Genomic DNA, 16,413 nt, shown 5'->3' on the forward strand with positions numbered 1-16,413 from the left:
CTGATGCATTCAAATGTTTATTTCATTTGATTTTGATGATTTGAAGTGGCAACAAATGAAAATCCAAAATTCCGTGTGTCACAAAATTAGAATATTGTGTAAGGGTTAAATTTTGAAGACACCTGGTGCCACAAACTAATCAGCTGATTAACTCAAAACACCTGCAAAGGGCTTTAAATGGTCTCTCAGTCCAGTTCTGAAGCCTACACAAACATGGGGAAGACTTCAGATTTGACAGCTGTCCAAAAGGCGACCATCGACACATTGCACAAGGAGGGAAAGACACAAAAGGTTATTGCTGAAGAGGCTGGCTGTTCTCAGAGCTCTGTGTCCAAACACATTAATAGAGAGGCAAAGGGAAGGAAAAACTGTGGTCAGAAAAAGTGTACAAGCGATAGGGATCACCGCGCCCTAGTCAAGATTGTGAAAAAAAACCCATTCAAAAATGTGGGGGAGATTCACAAGGAGTGGACAGCTGCTGGAGTCAGTGCTTCAAGATCCACCACCAAGAGACGCTTGAAAGACATGGGTTTCAACTGCCGCATACCTCGTGTCAAGCCACTGTTGACCAAGAAACAGCGCGAAAACCATCTCACCTGGGCTAAGGAAAAAAAGAGCTGAACTGCTGCTGAGTGGTCCAAAGTCATGTTTTCTGACGAAAGCAAATTTTGCATTTCCTTTGGAAATCGAGGTCCCAGAGTCTGGAGGAAGACAGGAGAGGCACAGGATCCACGTTGCCTGAAGTCTAGTGTAAAGTTTCCACCATCAGTGATGGTTTGGGGTGCCATGTCATCTGCTGGTGTCGGTCCACTCTGTTTCCTGAGATCCAGGGTCAACGCAGCCGTCTACCAGCAAGTTTTAGAGCACTTCATGCTTCCTGCTGCTGACCTGCTCTATGGAGATGGAGATTTCAGGTTCCAACAGGACTTGGCGCCTGCACACAGCGCAAAATCTACCCGTGCCTGGTTTACGGACCATGGTATTTCTGTTCTAAATTGGCCAACCAACTCCCCTGACCTTAGCCCCATAGAAAATCTGTGGGGTATTGTGAAAAGGAAGATGCAGAATGCCAGACCCAACAACGCAGAAGAGTTGAAGGCCACTATCAGAGCAACCTGGGCTCTCATAACACCTGAGCAGTGCCAGAAACTCATCGACTCCATGCCACGCCGCATTAATGCAGTAATTGAGGCAAAAGGAGCTCCAACCAAGTATTGAGTATTGTACATGCTCATATTTTTCATTTTCATACTTTTCAGTTGGCCAACATTTCTAAAAAATCCCTTTTTTGTATTAGCCTTAAGTAATATTCTAATTTTGTGACACACGGAATTTTGGATTTTCATTTGTTGCCACTTCAAATCATCAAAATTAAATGAAATAAACATTTGAATGCATCAGTCTGTGTGCAATAAATAAATATAATGTACAAGTTACACCTTTTGAATGCAATTACTGAAATAAATCAAGTTTTTCAAAATATTCTAATTTACTGGCTTTTACCTGTAAGAATCACATTTTGATTTGGTAATGGCCCTTAGTAATCCCCTGTACAGCAGAGGTCAGACTGGGAGAAAGAGAAGTAGCACAAGGATTCGAACAGTTCAGTGCTGCAGCGCCCATTTGCTAACATGGGGGAGAGACAAGACCCAAAAGTATAAGTTGAATTAGGACTATACTATTCTTCACCATGCTGTGGTGTCCCAAAGCCTTCTGCCAACCACTCACATCTTCAGCTGGTCTGCTTCCAGGTACCAATCTTTGGCTGTTTCCATCGGCTGAACCCAGATGATGTCACTCCCGAACATTCATCTTGACATTGCCGATCTTGTACACTGAACTGCTCGTGCGCAGCTTAGTATACAGGGGCGTTCAGAGAGGTAAGAAACTTTAATGCAGATGAGACATCAAGGGGGAGATTTACTAAAACTGTTGCACATGTGTCGCATCTGGTGCAGCCATGCATAGTAACCAATCAGCTTCTAGGTTTTAGGCTGGATTCACACCTATGCATTTTTAGTGCTTTTTGCATTTTGCAGATTTGCACTACAGTCCATTTACCATGGTTTCCTATGGAACACGTTCTGTTGTGCAAATCTGCAAAATGCAAAAAGCACTAAAAATGCATAGGTGTGAATCCAGCCTTATTGTCAAAACTTAATTTGAACAAGCTGAAGCTAGAAGCTGATTGCATTCTATGCACAGCTGTACCAGATTCTGTTTTAGTAAATCTCCCCAAGTATGTCTGTTCGCCATTAAAAAGTCTGCCTGTTTTTATGCATTTAGGAATTTATATATTTTATCCTGACAATTTTTTTATTCCTAAATTTCTACTTTAATTGCAGTCAAGGAAAATCAGGTCTCCCATGGAACCAGGCAAAGACTTGTGCAATAAAAGCCTTCCTGCTACCATATTCTTGTTCTTCCACTGGAGGAGCCACTTGAATGAGCAGTGATACTCAACATTACAAAATAGTCCAGTTAAATGTAACTAACTACATAGCTCCCAACTATCCCTGATTTCGAGGGACTGTCCCTGATTTGGAACAGAGTCTCTCTGTCCCTCTTTCCTCTACATTTGTCCCTCATTTTGGTCTCATTTATATAGTTGTATATAAAATGCACTTTTTATCTATCAAAAAGTGTTTCCCAGTGCTAAACCTTTCATTCAATTTCTAGATTACTGTATTTGTAAATTCCAAAAGTGTTTATAAAGGAATAGTAGTGGTAAAAAAGCACTTGTGTGTTTAACCAATAATATTTTCTGTACAATTCTGGTTTAAGGGGGCGTGGCAGTGGTGTGTGTCCTATGCCTACAAACTTTTGCTAATAGGTGTCCCTCATTCCCATCTCAGAAAGTTGGGAGGTATGTAACTACAGCATATGAATTATGGAGCTGAGATTGTTTGTGTTTAACCCCTTTATGCAGGCATTAATACCCAGGAGGTGCCATGGCTTCTATATCATGTGATGAAGGATGTGTCCCGAAAGCTGCACATCAATGCAAACCCATTAGTTGTGAAGTGAATGGCAGGCTTAGCCTGGACTCCTGCCAGGCCATGCCCCCAACACATTTTGTTCCACCCCCTCAGAGCATGGGTGTATATGTGCAGTGTCTAGGTATTAAAACCCACTTTTCTTGCCACCGCATATATGCATTACATGGTTGGCAAGAGGTGCAATAAACATAGAGCAAAATTTGCATACATCCAAACAAATGATTACATAATACTGAAAAACTTTCAGCTGCAAAGGAAAAATGTGATATTTCAGGTTGACATTTATCATCCTGTCTACATGCTTTAAAGCAAAGTAATGTAAGAGTTTACTTTATTTACCTTTTGTAACGTCCATTAGTTGCTCTCCTATGCAGCAGGTACATGGGAGACTTTTTGCTTAAAGCGTAACTCCACTTTTGTTGAGAAAAAAAACATCCCACCTCTGGGCGATCTATGTACATTGCAGGGATTTTAACAAACTTTGTTGTAGATTCCTACCTTTTGTTATTCTGAAGAAATCACTGTTCCTCTGTGCCCCCCGTGTTAAGTGAGTCTAATGGGAGCGGTTTCATAAATATCAACCAGCTGCTGCAGAATCAGGGCTCTAATGAGAAACATTACAGGGTCTGCATCCCTTTTAGATGTTATTTCCTATTGGGAGTATCTTACCAAAAATGACATTTTTGTTGCAGGGGATGCCAAAAATCTGACTTGTATCTTAGCATAGACTTCTGGGAAAATCAGTGAGCCAATCACACAAGCAGGAAATGATGTTTCCAAAGGCGTGTTCTGTACACATTGTGTGCACAGAACACCTCCAGGTAGCCATATTGCGCTGAACTTTGCAGAAAATGACAGAGCTGCAGATTGAAAAGGAAATGTAATTTGTAATAACATTCAATTACAATAGGACTTGTGTCGCAAGTGTATACGCTATATTATTATTATTTTTTTATTTGCTATTTTTTCCCCCCCATAAAAGTGGAGTTACCCTTTTAAATATGATACTCGCTATCAATTGAAGCCCATCAAGGGAACCTGTGACATGACTAAAAGTACCAACCAGTTGCTCAATGGATGGAAAAAAATGGCTCCCTTTTGGGTAAACTATATTTGTAACATATTGTAGTGATTAGGGATGAGCACAGGTTTAGTCCGAATTGGGTTCTGACTGAAACCAGAAGGAAGCTGTCACTCTTGTCCACCGCCACCCAGTCAACTTCAGCCAGGTCATTCCCCATACACAAAGGTGCAGGGACGCTTGTGACATCATTAAGCTAACATGGCCACTTAGCCATATGTTATTGACCGGAGTCATAGCCGTGTCGCCATATTAGGTCAATGATGTCTCAAGTATGAAGAAGAGAAGAAAATTTGATCGCACACTCGACTCCAAAGGATGCTATTGAAAGTTCTTTATTGTCATAAGCCAGACAAAATTGCAAGGATGATTAGTTGACGCGTTTCACATGAAAAGAACCGTGCACACTCGAATTGTTTGGATTCGAGTGTGCGATCAAATTTTCTTCTCTTCTTGATATTACCTACGGTGATAATGCGGGATTAGCACCTTGGACCGGGTGTATCCACTTATTGCCTGAAGCGGTGTATGCGCCCTTGTTCTGTTTCTTGATGTCTCAAGTATGTCCACCTCTTTGTGTATGTGCAACCGCGGCAGGGGGAATGCCCTGGGTGCAGTTGACCGCTACGGAAGTTCGGACCAAACCTGTGCTTATCCTTGGTAGCAGTGCTGGATTAAACTCTGTGGAGGCCCCTAGGCAATCGAAATTCTGGGGGTTTGCAGGTTTCTGGAGGTTTCTCGTTCATGTGCACTAGTGGGATAACATTGAACTAAGTAGTGTGCACGTTTGCCACCAAATGGAGATGAGCATCACTACTGTACATTACAAATACTTAGGTTGCACCAACATTTTTTACAAACTGACAGCTGAAAGAAGATGGGCTTTTAGGAGACAAATTGTAATGTGAACCTGATGTCTATTGTTTATGTACTTTTTTTTTTAATTCTCTTTATTGTTTTTTCAAAAGGGGTAACAGAGTTACAAAAACAGAGCCTTGGGGCATTCCCCGGCTCGAAAAAGTACCACGTAAACCGCTACCTAACAGGTTATCTACCTAAATAATACTATTAGCTACAGAAAAAAAACAAAAAAAAAACCATACAACAATACAAACAATAAAACACCACTGCTCAGTGACTCCATTTGGAGAATTATGAAAGGATAGTGGGCTACTCGTCTTCGATAGAGGTGTAGTTTCCCAAGAGGGAACTTTGGTACTAGGCCTAGAATATTAAGGATTCAAATATAGGGGAGTATCATGAGGGTCTTAGCAGGTGTTAGCATGGATGGAGTAGTCAATGTGTATCAGATAAACTGGTTATTCTTGAGCAGCATTAGTGGAGGGCCAAGTCAAGCCATAGCTTCCACACTTTGTCAAATTTGGCAATACACCCACGGGAGAGATATGTGGCTTTATATAATGGTATTGTAGACTTGACCGAGGCTTTCCAGAAATTTAGAGAGGGCGCGTCTGATTGTTTCCATTTCAGCAATATTGCTTTACGGGCGTAAAAGAGCAAAAGTCCTATGAGGGTCTGAGTTGTTGTGCGGTGCGCTAAATGGCCCAGCAAGCAGACTGGTATAGTCTGCGGGATTGTTAATAGCGAGGCTATAAATTGTGTCATCTCTATATGGTTTATGTACTTTAAGTTGTTATTAGGTACATTACATTAGTACAGTATTTTATCTGTAGAGTCTTTAATGTAAAGTTTTCATTTCTTTCAGTTGATTTATTTTTTTCTATCCTTTGTAAAAAATTTAAGAACGCTTATTGTTATTTTCTTTCAAGATCAAATCAGTATTATTTTGTTCCATTGTCGTGGGTCCCTTAAATGGTGTGGGGCCTGTAGGTCAGTGCCTACTCTGCCTAGTTGGTAATCCAGCACTGCTTAGTAGTGATCAGTTGCTCAAAAGTGGATCATTGCGTGATCATGTGTTTTTTAACCACTACTATGTTATTATTTTTTTTTTTATCTAAGATGATAGGTGACCCTTTGTTTCACTGCTTACAGATCATTTGCTACTCCTAGCAACGAATTACTAGCAATATATGTGGCATTACTCGCTGTTACAAAATACACATGTAGCCCTACCTTAGATGGAAAGTAGATAAAAGTTTTAATTAGTTATTTTTTGTCATTTCAATGGTTACTGATAGTAAAACAGTATCAGACATTTTAATTAAGCCGGAATGCTACCTTCTTCTTTTTTAACATACTCCTAGCCCCCACAGACCCCTCCACCCCGGGCTGAGGATTTGTCCTGCTTCAGTGATGAAGTCCTTAGTTTTATGTGTGTGAAATGACTGCGGTACAGGCCCTGGCTCATCTGCCTGTACAATATCGGATGACTTTTGCAGCGCTAATGTCCTGCACAGTCCACTAGGACCTAGCCAAGATTAGCGGAGTCATTTGGTAAAATGCCTTCAAATGGACTCTGGGTAACATCCCAATAAATAATAATAGGCCATTTCTGCACAACTTTATAGCTGCTGTTGGTGGCGGCAGTCATCTTGAAAGAGAGTCCAGCGATGCTGATGAAATATATTCATTGAGCTCGGGTAAGAGAATAGAGGAAACCAAAGTGAAAAACTTTGTTTAATGAAGATTTCAAACTCTGTCTCTTGTTACATATATATAGATATTATACATTGTAATGTTCTTGAATAGTCACCTTTAATCCGTCTTTACTATCGTTCCTTCTTGTACACCTGCAAACATTAAAAAACAAAAAAAACCTGTATGTTTATCCAAAGATGTTATGGAGAACCTTTTCATGCAGCTTTAGCCCTCTCAGATCTGCTCTGTAGTCCTTCTACTTGCAAGGTCAGGCCTGGAAATGTTGGACAAGGGGGTGTGCCTACACTTATGCAAAAAGCAACTTTACATTTATTGTAAAGTGAATTTTTTTCAAATTAAAATAGATGTCATACTTACCTGCTCTGTACAATGGTATTGCACAGAGCAGTCTCTTACCTTCTCTTCTGGAGTCCCCCACTGTCCTCTGCTCCTTTCCTGCGGGTGCCCCCTCAGCAAGCTGTGTGCTAAGGGGGCACTTGTGCGGGTGTGCTTCTTACCTGCCCTGCGTGTGTCACAGCGCCACCCACTCCCACCTCACCCACCCCCTATGGCTCCTGCAATTGCCTGTGTCTCCTGTGAGACGAGGAGGAGGGGAGAGCGGGGCTGAGCCTGGACAGTGCTGGATCATGAGAGAAGGCAGGTAAGTGTTTAGGAATTGGGGGCGGGGGGGGGCATCATGCCTGCATAATGTTTAATTTAAACGTGCTAGCAAATTTGCTTAAGCATTTTGTGGTGGTCTGTTGTTGTGACTTAGATGTGGATCAGATCACATAAGGTATACATTTTATACAAATTACTGCAGAAAACCCGTTGATTTTATGGGGTTCACATACTTTTTCTTGCCACTGTATACTGCAGCTTACCAGGCCTGTGTTGCATTATTTCTATTACTTGCCAATAACGCACTCCCGTTCCAAAGGCTGACCGCGCTCACTCACCATACTATATCAATGGGGCAGGAGGCTTATCAGCCTAGGACAGGACTACAGCTCGCCCTCCCCTCTTTTCCATAGCAGGGGGTGTTCTGTAGTCCACAGAGAGAATGTTGCAGTTTGTAAATGGTTTACTGGGATTATGGCTAAAGATATCAGCCATAACACCGGTATTTTTTCTCCAGCCAGTGGCTGTCTTTCTCATGAAAGTGTTCTGAGCGGCTTATTAGCTGCTGGAATGCTTTCAGAAGCGCTCGCCGGTGTTTCTCAAGCTTACCATTTCCACCGGCGCGCCCGAGAAACTAGATTGGCTTTGATCGCCTCTATAACCTTGGAGAACCAGAGCGACGTCATGACGTCACTTCCAGTCCAGGCTGGAAGTAAACAATTGTCCTTTTTGTTTTTTTGTTTTCTTAAATAAAGCGTCACCTATGGAGATTTTAAGTACCGTAGTTTGTCGCCATTCCACAAGCGTGCACAATTTTAAAGCGTGACATGTTGGGTATCTATTTACTCGGTGTAATATCATCTTTCATATTGGATTAAAAAATTGTAGTATATGTTGTGTTTTTTTTTTTTTTTATTAATTAAAGTGTATTTTTTTCCCAAAAAATAGTGTTTGAAAAATTGCTCCGCAAATACCATAAAAAACATAATTGTTTATCAGAAACTCTAGGGAATAAAACGGCAATCATTACAATTTTTTATGTCACTGTGTAATTATGTTTTTTATATATAAAATGTTTGAGGGTTATAAGTAATTTTCTAGCAAAAAATACTAATTTAAACAAAAAGTGCCAGAAAAGGCCGGGTCTTCAAGTGGTTAAACTGACATGTTTGTGTTGTCTTTTTTCCTCCCCACTTCAGGCTTTTCAAGTTGCAAGGCAGCTATTAATACACCAGCAGCAAGTCAGTGGAGTAAAGAGCCACAAGAGGAATGACAAGCAACTACCCCTACAGGTAGGAAAGCACTTGGCTTTGATGCTGATTTGGAAAGTGAAAGATGTTCAGATGTGTGCAAGTGAAGCCGGTGACAAGACTAGCTGCTGGTCACTGTTATGTCCAACAGAAATGATAGAGTAAGCTTTGTTCACTCTGATCCTCATGAATTGGCTAAATGTAAAGACTTTTACCTGCGTTATCAAAAAATTAGCTTGACTGATGCTATGTACTAGCTGTCAGGTAATTGTGCATAGGCTCTTCACACAAGCTCTTATAGTATTCACTGCTTGCTGCTTTACTGCACATAGAATAGCTTGGACATTCAACACCGCAGTACTGCTGGTAAACAGCTGAATACACAGATGGGAATACATATAAGGAGGAGGGTTTACCTGCCGAAGCTTTTGTATCTCTGTCTATGTAGTTTTGAAATATACACAGCTCTGCCACACAGCACAGCCCTATCTGACAGGGCAGGAGACCCAATTTTCTGCTGCTGCAGTCCAGTTATACTTCTCCCCCAGCCTGTGACTGAACACTGAAAGGAGCTCATCTCTCTATCATCCCGCTCTCTGCTTCTGTCAGCATGCTCCTTGCACTGCAGCACAACTGACTGGATCCTTGTGCTGCTTCTCCCTCCCCCAGTCTGAGCTGTGCTGTACAGAGACCGCATTAAACCGATAACAGGTTAAATCCAGATACTTACACTGCATAGTTTAAACATACATTTAGGGTATATTGCTGAATACAGACCAGCATTTGTTTATGTATTTTATGTCTGCCTGGAGTTCATCTGGTATAGTAAGCTGTATAATGCAAGGATGAGGACTTTTCTGCACAGATATTTTATGAATGTTAACTCAATTTGTTTTGTTGTAAAATATCCCAAAATGCATCTGCTCACTGGCTCTGGCTTTGGATAGTAGACTGGGGAGCCTATTCAATAATACTCTTTAAGAAGGAACTGCAACTGAAGGCCAGGGGTCCAAACCAATGTGCTGCTCATAATGTAGTATATGAAAAAAGGGGCCACCACCATGAAGTTAGGCAACACTTATATTGTATATTGTTATAATTATGGGGGAGGGTGGGTAGAGTTCACAACTCTTTTGACTTGGCGGTAAATAATGTAGTCATCTGTCTGGTATGGAGGTGTCATCAGTCCAAGGGTGACCTCTGTTTGTACCACTTAGAACTTGATTTGTTGTAGCCGTATTAGTGCAATTGTGACAGAGAAAATTGAGTACTGTCCGTGATTGTTAGTGCAAATAAAAAAAGTATCACGGACAGTACTCAATTTTCTCTACCACTTAGAAGAAATAAAATTTGTGTATACGTGGGGGAAGATGTGTAATTAATCTTATGGTGTGGAAGATGGTGTTGTCACAGGTCATAGCAGCTGGTTATCTTTATGGGCCAAAAGATGCTCGTCATAGGGTAGCAGTGGGGATTGCGAGTCTGGAGGAGTGATGTACTCAAGTTCTTACTGAAGCCACAGAGTGGTAGGACTATTTAATCCATGGATGGGTTGTAGGTGTATCAGTGCATGAGATGACCTTGTGTGTCATCATTCTGTGTGTGGTGTGGGTTGTCCTCCCCAAATCCCTCTTCCAAAACAAGTCCTAAAGATATGTACCAAGTCAACCCTCTCACTTACTGTCCCTGAGCTATCAGTAGATTAAGAAATCTGCTACCTGGTGTGTGTTGGGAGATGAACAAGAGTCAGCTACGCTGTATTCAAGATCCATGCCAGAGTTACGTCCCCTAGGACAGCCCATAGATGAGGCTGTGATGCTGGTGTCACTGAGCAACTTACAGTACATGCCATTTAATTCACGGTAAAGCTGTGCGTGGGTTGAGGTTGGGTGCTGTGTGGGGATCTAGGCTCAACTGTGCCCTGTATATGACCTTGAAGAGTATACGAAGGGATAATGTGTGTGTGAGTGGTGTGGAGTTGCTAGTGTGACTTGTCCTAGTGGTGGTAGGGGGATGCCAATTGTAAAAGGAGGCAGAGAGTGTTACGAAGTGGCCTCACCAAAGATTAAGGTTTCTGCTACATATTTATGAAAAATACAATGTCAACGGTAGCCGCTGCACACATTAGTGGAAATCCGCTGGGTGCTTTATGGTAAAAATTGCAGTAGATAAGCCTGGTTAGTTCAAGGCACTCACAGGACTTGCAGAAGGAGAATAGAAGTAAAGAACAGACATTTAAGGTGTCCAATGTTTCACTGGGGCTCAGCCCATTTTTATCAAGATGGAGCAAACCCTGTGGAAACGGTGAGCATATTAATCGTCTGTTATTTACTGTCCTGTGGTTGCCGTGACCTACTCAGACTTATTTATGATAGATAGATAGATAGATAGATAGATAGATAGATAGATAGATAGATAGATAGATAGATAGATAGATAGATAGATAGATAGATAGATTCTAAATAACGTGTTGGGCTTCTTCCAGTGTCTCTGGTGCCGTCACCTCTTTAACCCAGAATAAACAGCAAATGTTTTAAGATCCCGTAACAATCTGCTGCCCCAAACTGATAAATGAAATAGCTGACCTGTCTGTTGTAAGTGGAGTTTATTTGCAGAAGAAACAATTTATCACACAGAGAAGGAAGCCACGAGTGTTTGGAGACAGATTACATATACATCAAATCCCGCTGGCTCAGCCGGAGCCGAGCGCTGCCAAATACACTCTGCGTCTACCAGATAAACCCATTCGGCGTCACCTACACACAGTCCAATGTTGTGCAGGAGGAACGAGCGACCCTTTATAGTTTAGAAAACGAAAGATGGATGTATCGCCAGGTCTGACATTTGTCTACACATTGGTGTGCTTGTCCAGATCCCAGGCCCGTGGCCAAAGATGTCTAAAGGAAATCAGTTACAGAATAGTTTGCTGCTATCATAATTCCTGCAATATATTTTTCATTCCTTGGATTAAAGAACAATCGCTAACAATAAAGCTGAATATTGTTTTAAAAGAGGAGCTATTGAAATCACTAAATTTGTTGGTACGTAAGACTCTCTCAAACTAGGTTTGTTTGTCCACCCTCGTCAATCATCAAGTGGGAGCAGAACAAGCAAAGCCGTTGCTGAATCTTGGGAGCAATTTTTTTCATGATTCAGCTTTGACATACTGAGGAAGACACACCAAGGAAGACAAATTCAAGTTTTGACGTTAGAGATAATTTAAAGGCATGGGTACGCCATAACCATTCTTTTTAATGTCACAGAGAACATTATGATGTTTTAAAATTATAACATGAATAAGTTATTACAGAAGTACCACAGAGTGAAGTTTCCAAATATGAATTGAACTCTCTTATGTGTTTATGTACGGTTATGCTGCGTACACACGATCGGAATTTCCAACAACAAATGTTCGATGGGAGCTTGTTGTCGGATATTTTGGCCGTGTGTGGGCTCCATCGGACATTTTCCATCAGAATTTCCGTCAAACAAAATTTGAGATCTGGATCTCAAATTTTCCGCCAACAAAATCCGTTCCCGTAAATTCCGATCGTGTGTACACAATTCCGACGCACAAAATTCCACGCATGCTCGGAATCAAGCAGAAGAGCCGCACTGGCTATTGAACTTCATTTTTCTCAGCTCATCGTATGTGGTTTACATCACCGCATTTTTGACGTTCAGAATTTCCGACAACATTTGTGTGACCGTGTGTATGCAAGACAAGCTTGAGCCAACATCCGTTGGAAAAAAAAAACATGGATTTTGTTGTCAGAATGTCCGATCGTCTGTACGCGGCATTACTGTGCAGCATTACTGTGCAGCATTTGGAATATGTACAGAGGCAGGGAAAGGAACTGGTCACGTGATTCGATAAGGATGAATTGATACCTATGCATTGAATATGCATTTTGGAGAAAAATTCCATTCTTTGACTCTTCAGTGCACCCCAATACATAGATACATTGGCACTAACCAAAAGTGAATCATTAAGTTTATATCCTGTTAGGAGCCCACAGGAAATGAATAGGCAGACACGGGTTAGGTGTGAATGGCCTCGATGGTTCCCTCCAATCATAACTGAAAATGAATCCTTGAGATGCATAAAGGGAGCCAACCTTGTTGGAGCTTTCATTTTCATCTAGGCCCTGCTGTAGTGCACCACTCCACCCCACTCTCATTGTTCTGTAATCAGATTAATCTTGGAGCAAAACTGAACACTTGCTGAAGTGCAGACATCTTCCTGCCTCTGACATACAGTAAAAAAAAAAGGGACTAACAGCCAATCCAGATTCAAGCCTGCCTTGGATTGGTGAAGCAGGAAACATATAGACTGGAAGGTACACAGCACAGGCTTAAGTCATTCTAATCCTTCTACTCCTCCTGCCGAGCCTTTTAGATGATCTTTGAAATTGGTCTGCTGTGGATGACCAAGAATTTGTTAAATTGGATAAAGCTTCTAAATGTAGCACAGCTACATTGTTTACAGGATGATACTAGTATGCGACTTATTACTTTCACCTGCTACCTTTGAACTTTTCTACTATGGTATGCATATCAGTGGTGGACTGTTATTACCCCAGCCAACATCCACACATTAACCCAGCCTTTTTCAACCAGAGTGCCCAGGCACCCTGGGCTGCCTTGAGGTTTTTTTCAGGGATGCCTTGACAAAATGTCTAAAAATTGCCCAAAAATGTATACATGCCAGTAGGTGGATCAAACCTGCCTTTTAATTACACAAAGCTACAGGTTTTTATTGTGCACCATTTCAGCCATCCAGCCACTGGTGTCCTGATATCATCAGTGTTGATAAGTAGGGTGTTAATTGCCTGTCCTTTTTCATCAGCACTGGGGTCACATTAGCTGGGTAAGAGATAGGGAGAAGAGAAACATTGGTACACTAGTCAGTACTAGTGTGCAAACGTGTATTTGCTTTGAAAGAATAAAGCGCCTCTAACATGGTGTCCTACGTGTGTTGATGCTCCCGCATGACGTAAAACTATTAGCATAGTTTTTTACATTTTAGAATGCGGTGCCTTGAGACTGTCCATAATTTCAAAGGGTGTCTTGACTTGAGAAGCACTGCATTAACCTCTACACCTCTTCCTCCCTCTGTGTATGACCTGTACATTTCATCCATTACCAAACTTCATATTTTAACCTCCTTATATACCAGCATTTTCTTTATGTGCAGCAGTTTGCAGCAAAAAATTAGATTACCTTGGGGTTTCTACTTTCCAAACCGGGGTCATTTGGGAAGTGGGGTACCTCCTGTCCCAGAATTTGTATTTCTTACGTTTTATAAGCAAATATAAAGGGAAGCTTTTTTTTTTTTTTTCAAAATGTTTGGACTTTTTTATTTTTTATAGTAAAAAAAAAAGAAAGTGATTATTAAAAAACACCTAAAAAAGTTTTTGTCTGTCTCCAAAAAATGATATACTGTACAAATTATTTGGGTACAGTGTTGCATCACCAAGTAATTGTCAGTCAAGCTATCACATCACAAAAAAATGAAAAATTACATGGTAATAAAGTGGGATTACAGGCTAGTATTCAAGTGGTTGAAGTGAACCTATGTCCAGACTATGTAGAATAAGTATCTACATATCCTGAACAAGCAGTAATAGCACTTTAAAACAATCCTTCATTCACCTCTCTATCCATAGGCGTTATGGAGAAAATCATTTTTAAAGTTAATCACAAGCATTAAAATCTAAGCTCCTATCTATGAAAGCAGAATCTTGGTATCCTGCTATATACACAGCAGGTGATTCTAGGCTTCCATTCACACTAAGTAGCACATCGTGTGTACAGATGTTGCTGTGCTGTATGCATAGGGTAGCTTATTCATTTCAATGGACTTCCATACACATGGCAAATGCGGCAAAGAAGCTTGAGTATCTTTTTGAGCTGTGAACTTTGTGCATTTTTAGCCATGCATTTTGTCATGGGTCCTAAAGGCTGCGTTTGGGTTGCTTTTAACAATGAATGGCACCACAAGCGCAACAGGTCGGGTTACACATTTTGTCAATGTGCACATAGTCACATGTTTTTACACACATTCTGACACTACTGCACTGTGAATGCAGCTTTGCTGTTAGAAACTGAATGATACCAACTTCAGAGTCTTTGTTAAGAGTCTACGAGGATCTTTGAGAAGGAATTACTTTGCAGTATATGCAGCTAAAAAGGTGAGTGCTGGCTTATTTTAAAGCTCTTTTACTGCTTGTTCATAGCTTGGCCACTTTAACTTTTACTTGGTTTAAATATTTTAACTACATCTATAAATAAATCATTTATTTTCTCAACTTGTTCAAATTAAGTGTCTGTACGTGATTACATTGCTCTGCCCACTAAGCTGTGAATATGCGGTGAACAGTGATTCTGTGCGTCATCATGTGGTTCTGAAAATGCACATGGACACTGGGTTAGCCATTTTTTCATTGTTTCACTTTTATTCGGGTACATAAATGTGAGCAGACATTTTAGTTAACTGTACAGATGAAGGGACCTCTACGGTAACCAGTCAGAGAGACCCTTGCACTGTGTTATTGCTGTTAGATGTACAATCAGAAAAGTAGCTTGTGGATGTACATGTGATTGTAGCATATATGGCAAGTTTAAAGTATAATTAAAGGCAAGTTTTGTTTTGGATTTAGATTTTAATTTTTAGATTTTTAGATTAGGTTTTCATTTCTGCATGTGTATCTATTAAGGAGATTCACTCGCTCTAATTGTCCTGGTGACTATTATAACCAAAAGTAGAACTGAAAAAAAAATCTAAAACATTGAGTTTCCACCAGATCAAGAAAAAAGGGGAAATCTTCTGGTGGGGATGCTAGTTTTGGTGACAACCAGGGATTCCCTTATTTTGCAGGGATTTCCTATCACTTCCTGTTTGGCTATGTAACAGTAAGGGAAATCTCCCCAATGGGACACAGATGGCAACTGAGAGGGCTACAGAGGGCTATAATCCTCCCTTAGGACAGCCATAGCCAGTTCGAATCCCAGCCGGTTCAGCAGGAAATGGGCAGGCTGAATGTACCAAGCTGATCGATCGATCAACTTGGGTACAGACAGCCTGACAAATTCTCTTGTGATTATCGCTAGCAGCTGCTATAGCCACAAGCGATAATCTCTGTCTTCTCCCGGTGGGAATGGCTCCCCCCTGTTGGGAGAAGACAATTCTTTAAGTATTAAATTAAAGTAAATGGGATCTAGCTAGGAATAATAGAAGCTAAGATGGAAACAGACATACTGTACACCTGTCAGGAGAAAGTAAGCTGTCATTTGTGACGCTCATCTGGTGTTTCTACTTGCCTGGCTGTTATACTTATGGTTTTGCTACGGTACTCTTTAAATCACTGACCCAAAATAAGTAGAGATTCAGTTTTTCTTTTTTAGAATTTTCATTTTTACATGCTTGTTCTGAATCATTGACTCAGAAGTATTGAGCCAGATGCTGCTGGGAAACTAGCATTTTCAGAAATAGACCAGCAGTAGCAGCCTTCATTTTACTCCTATGACAGGTGTACTTTAATGAAACAGTTAATGAACATACACTTTATAGCCAAACGTTTGTGAAAACTTGATCGTCAACCTGTATGGCCTTGTATCACATCATATTCCAAACCACTGGCTGTTAATATAGAGCTTGCTCCTTCTTTGTGGCTATAATGGCCTTCACCCTTCTGGGAAAACTTTCCATAAGATTTTGGAAGTTGTCTGTGGAATTTGTGCCTTTTCAGACATAAGAGCATTGGTATGGTCAGGTTCTAATGTTGGATGAGAAGACTTGGCTTGCTATTCTTTCTAATTCACTTCAGAGGTGTTCAGTAGCGTTGAGGTCAGGGTTCTGTGCAGGACACTCAAATTCCTCCACAACAAATTCATTAAACTA

At 40.9% G+C, this 16,413-nt stretch overlaps 1 protein-coding gene across 20 annotated transcripts in view; it reads left to right on the plus strand.

The window, feature by feature from the left end:
• FOXP1 (forkhead box P1) overlaps positions 1–16,413 on the plus strand; it is a 1,122,086-nt gene that overhangs the window by 848,725 nt on the left and 256,948 nt on the right. For all 20 annotated transcript variants that reach the window (XM_073592053.1, XM_073592052.1, XM_073592058.1 and 17 more), the window contains one exon: positions 8,460–8,552. In XM_073592053.1, the coding sequence (XP_073448154.1) occupies positions 8,460–8,552 (93 nt within the window). The remainder of the gene's footprint in view (positions 1–8,459; positions 8,553–16,413) is intronic.

The sequence above is a fragment of the Aquarana catesbeiana genome, linkage group LG07 (genome assembly GCF_042186555.1).
Source record: "Aquarana catesbeiana isolate 2022-GZ linkage group LG07, ASM4218655v1, whole genome shotgun sequence".
NCBI classification, from domain to species: Eukaryota; Metazoa; Chordata; class Amphibia; order Anura; family Ranidae; genus Aquarana; species Aquarana catesbeiana.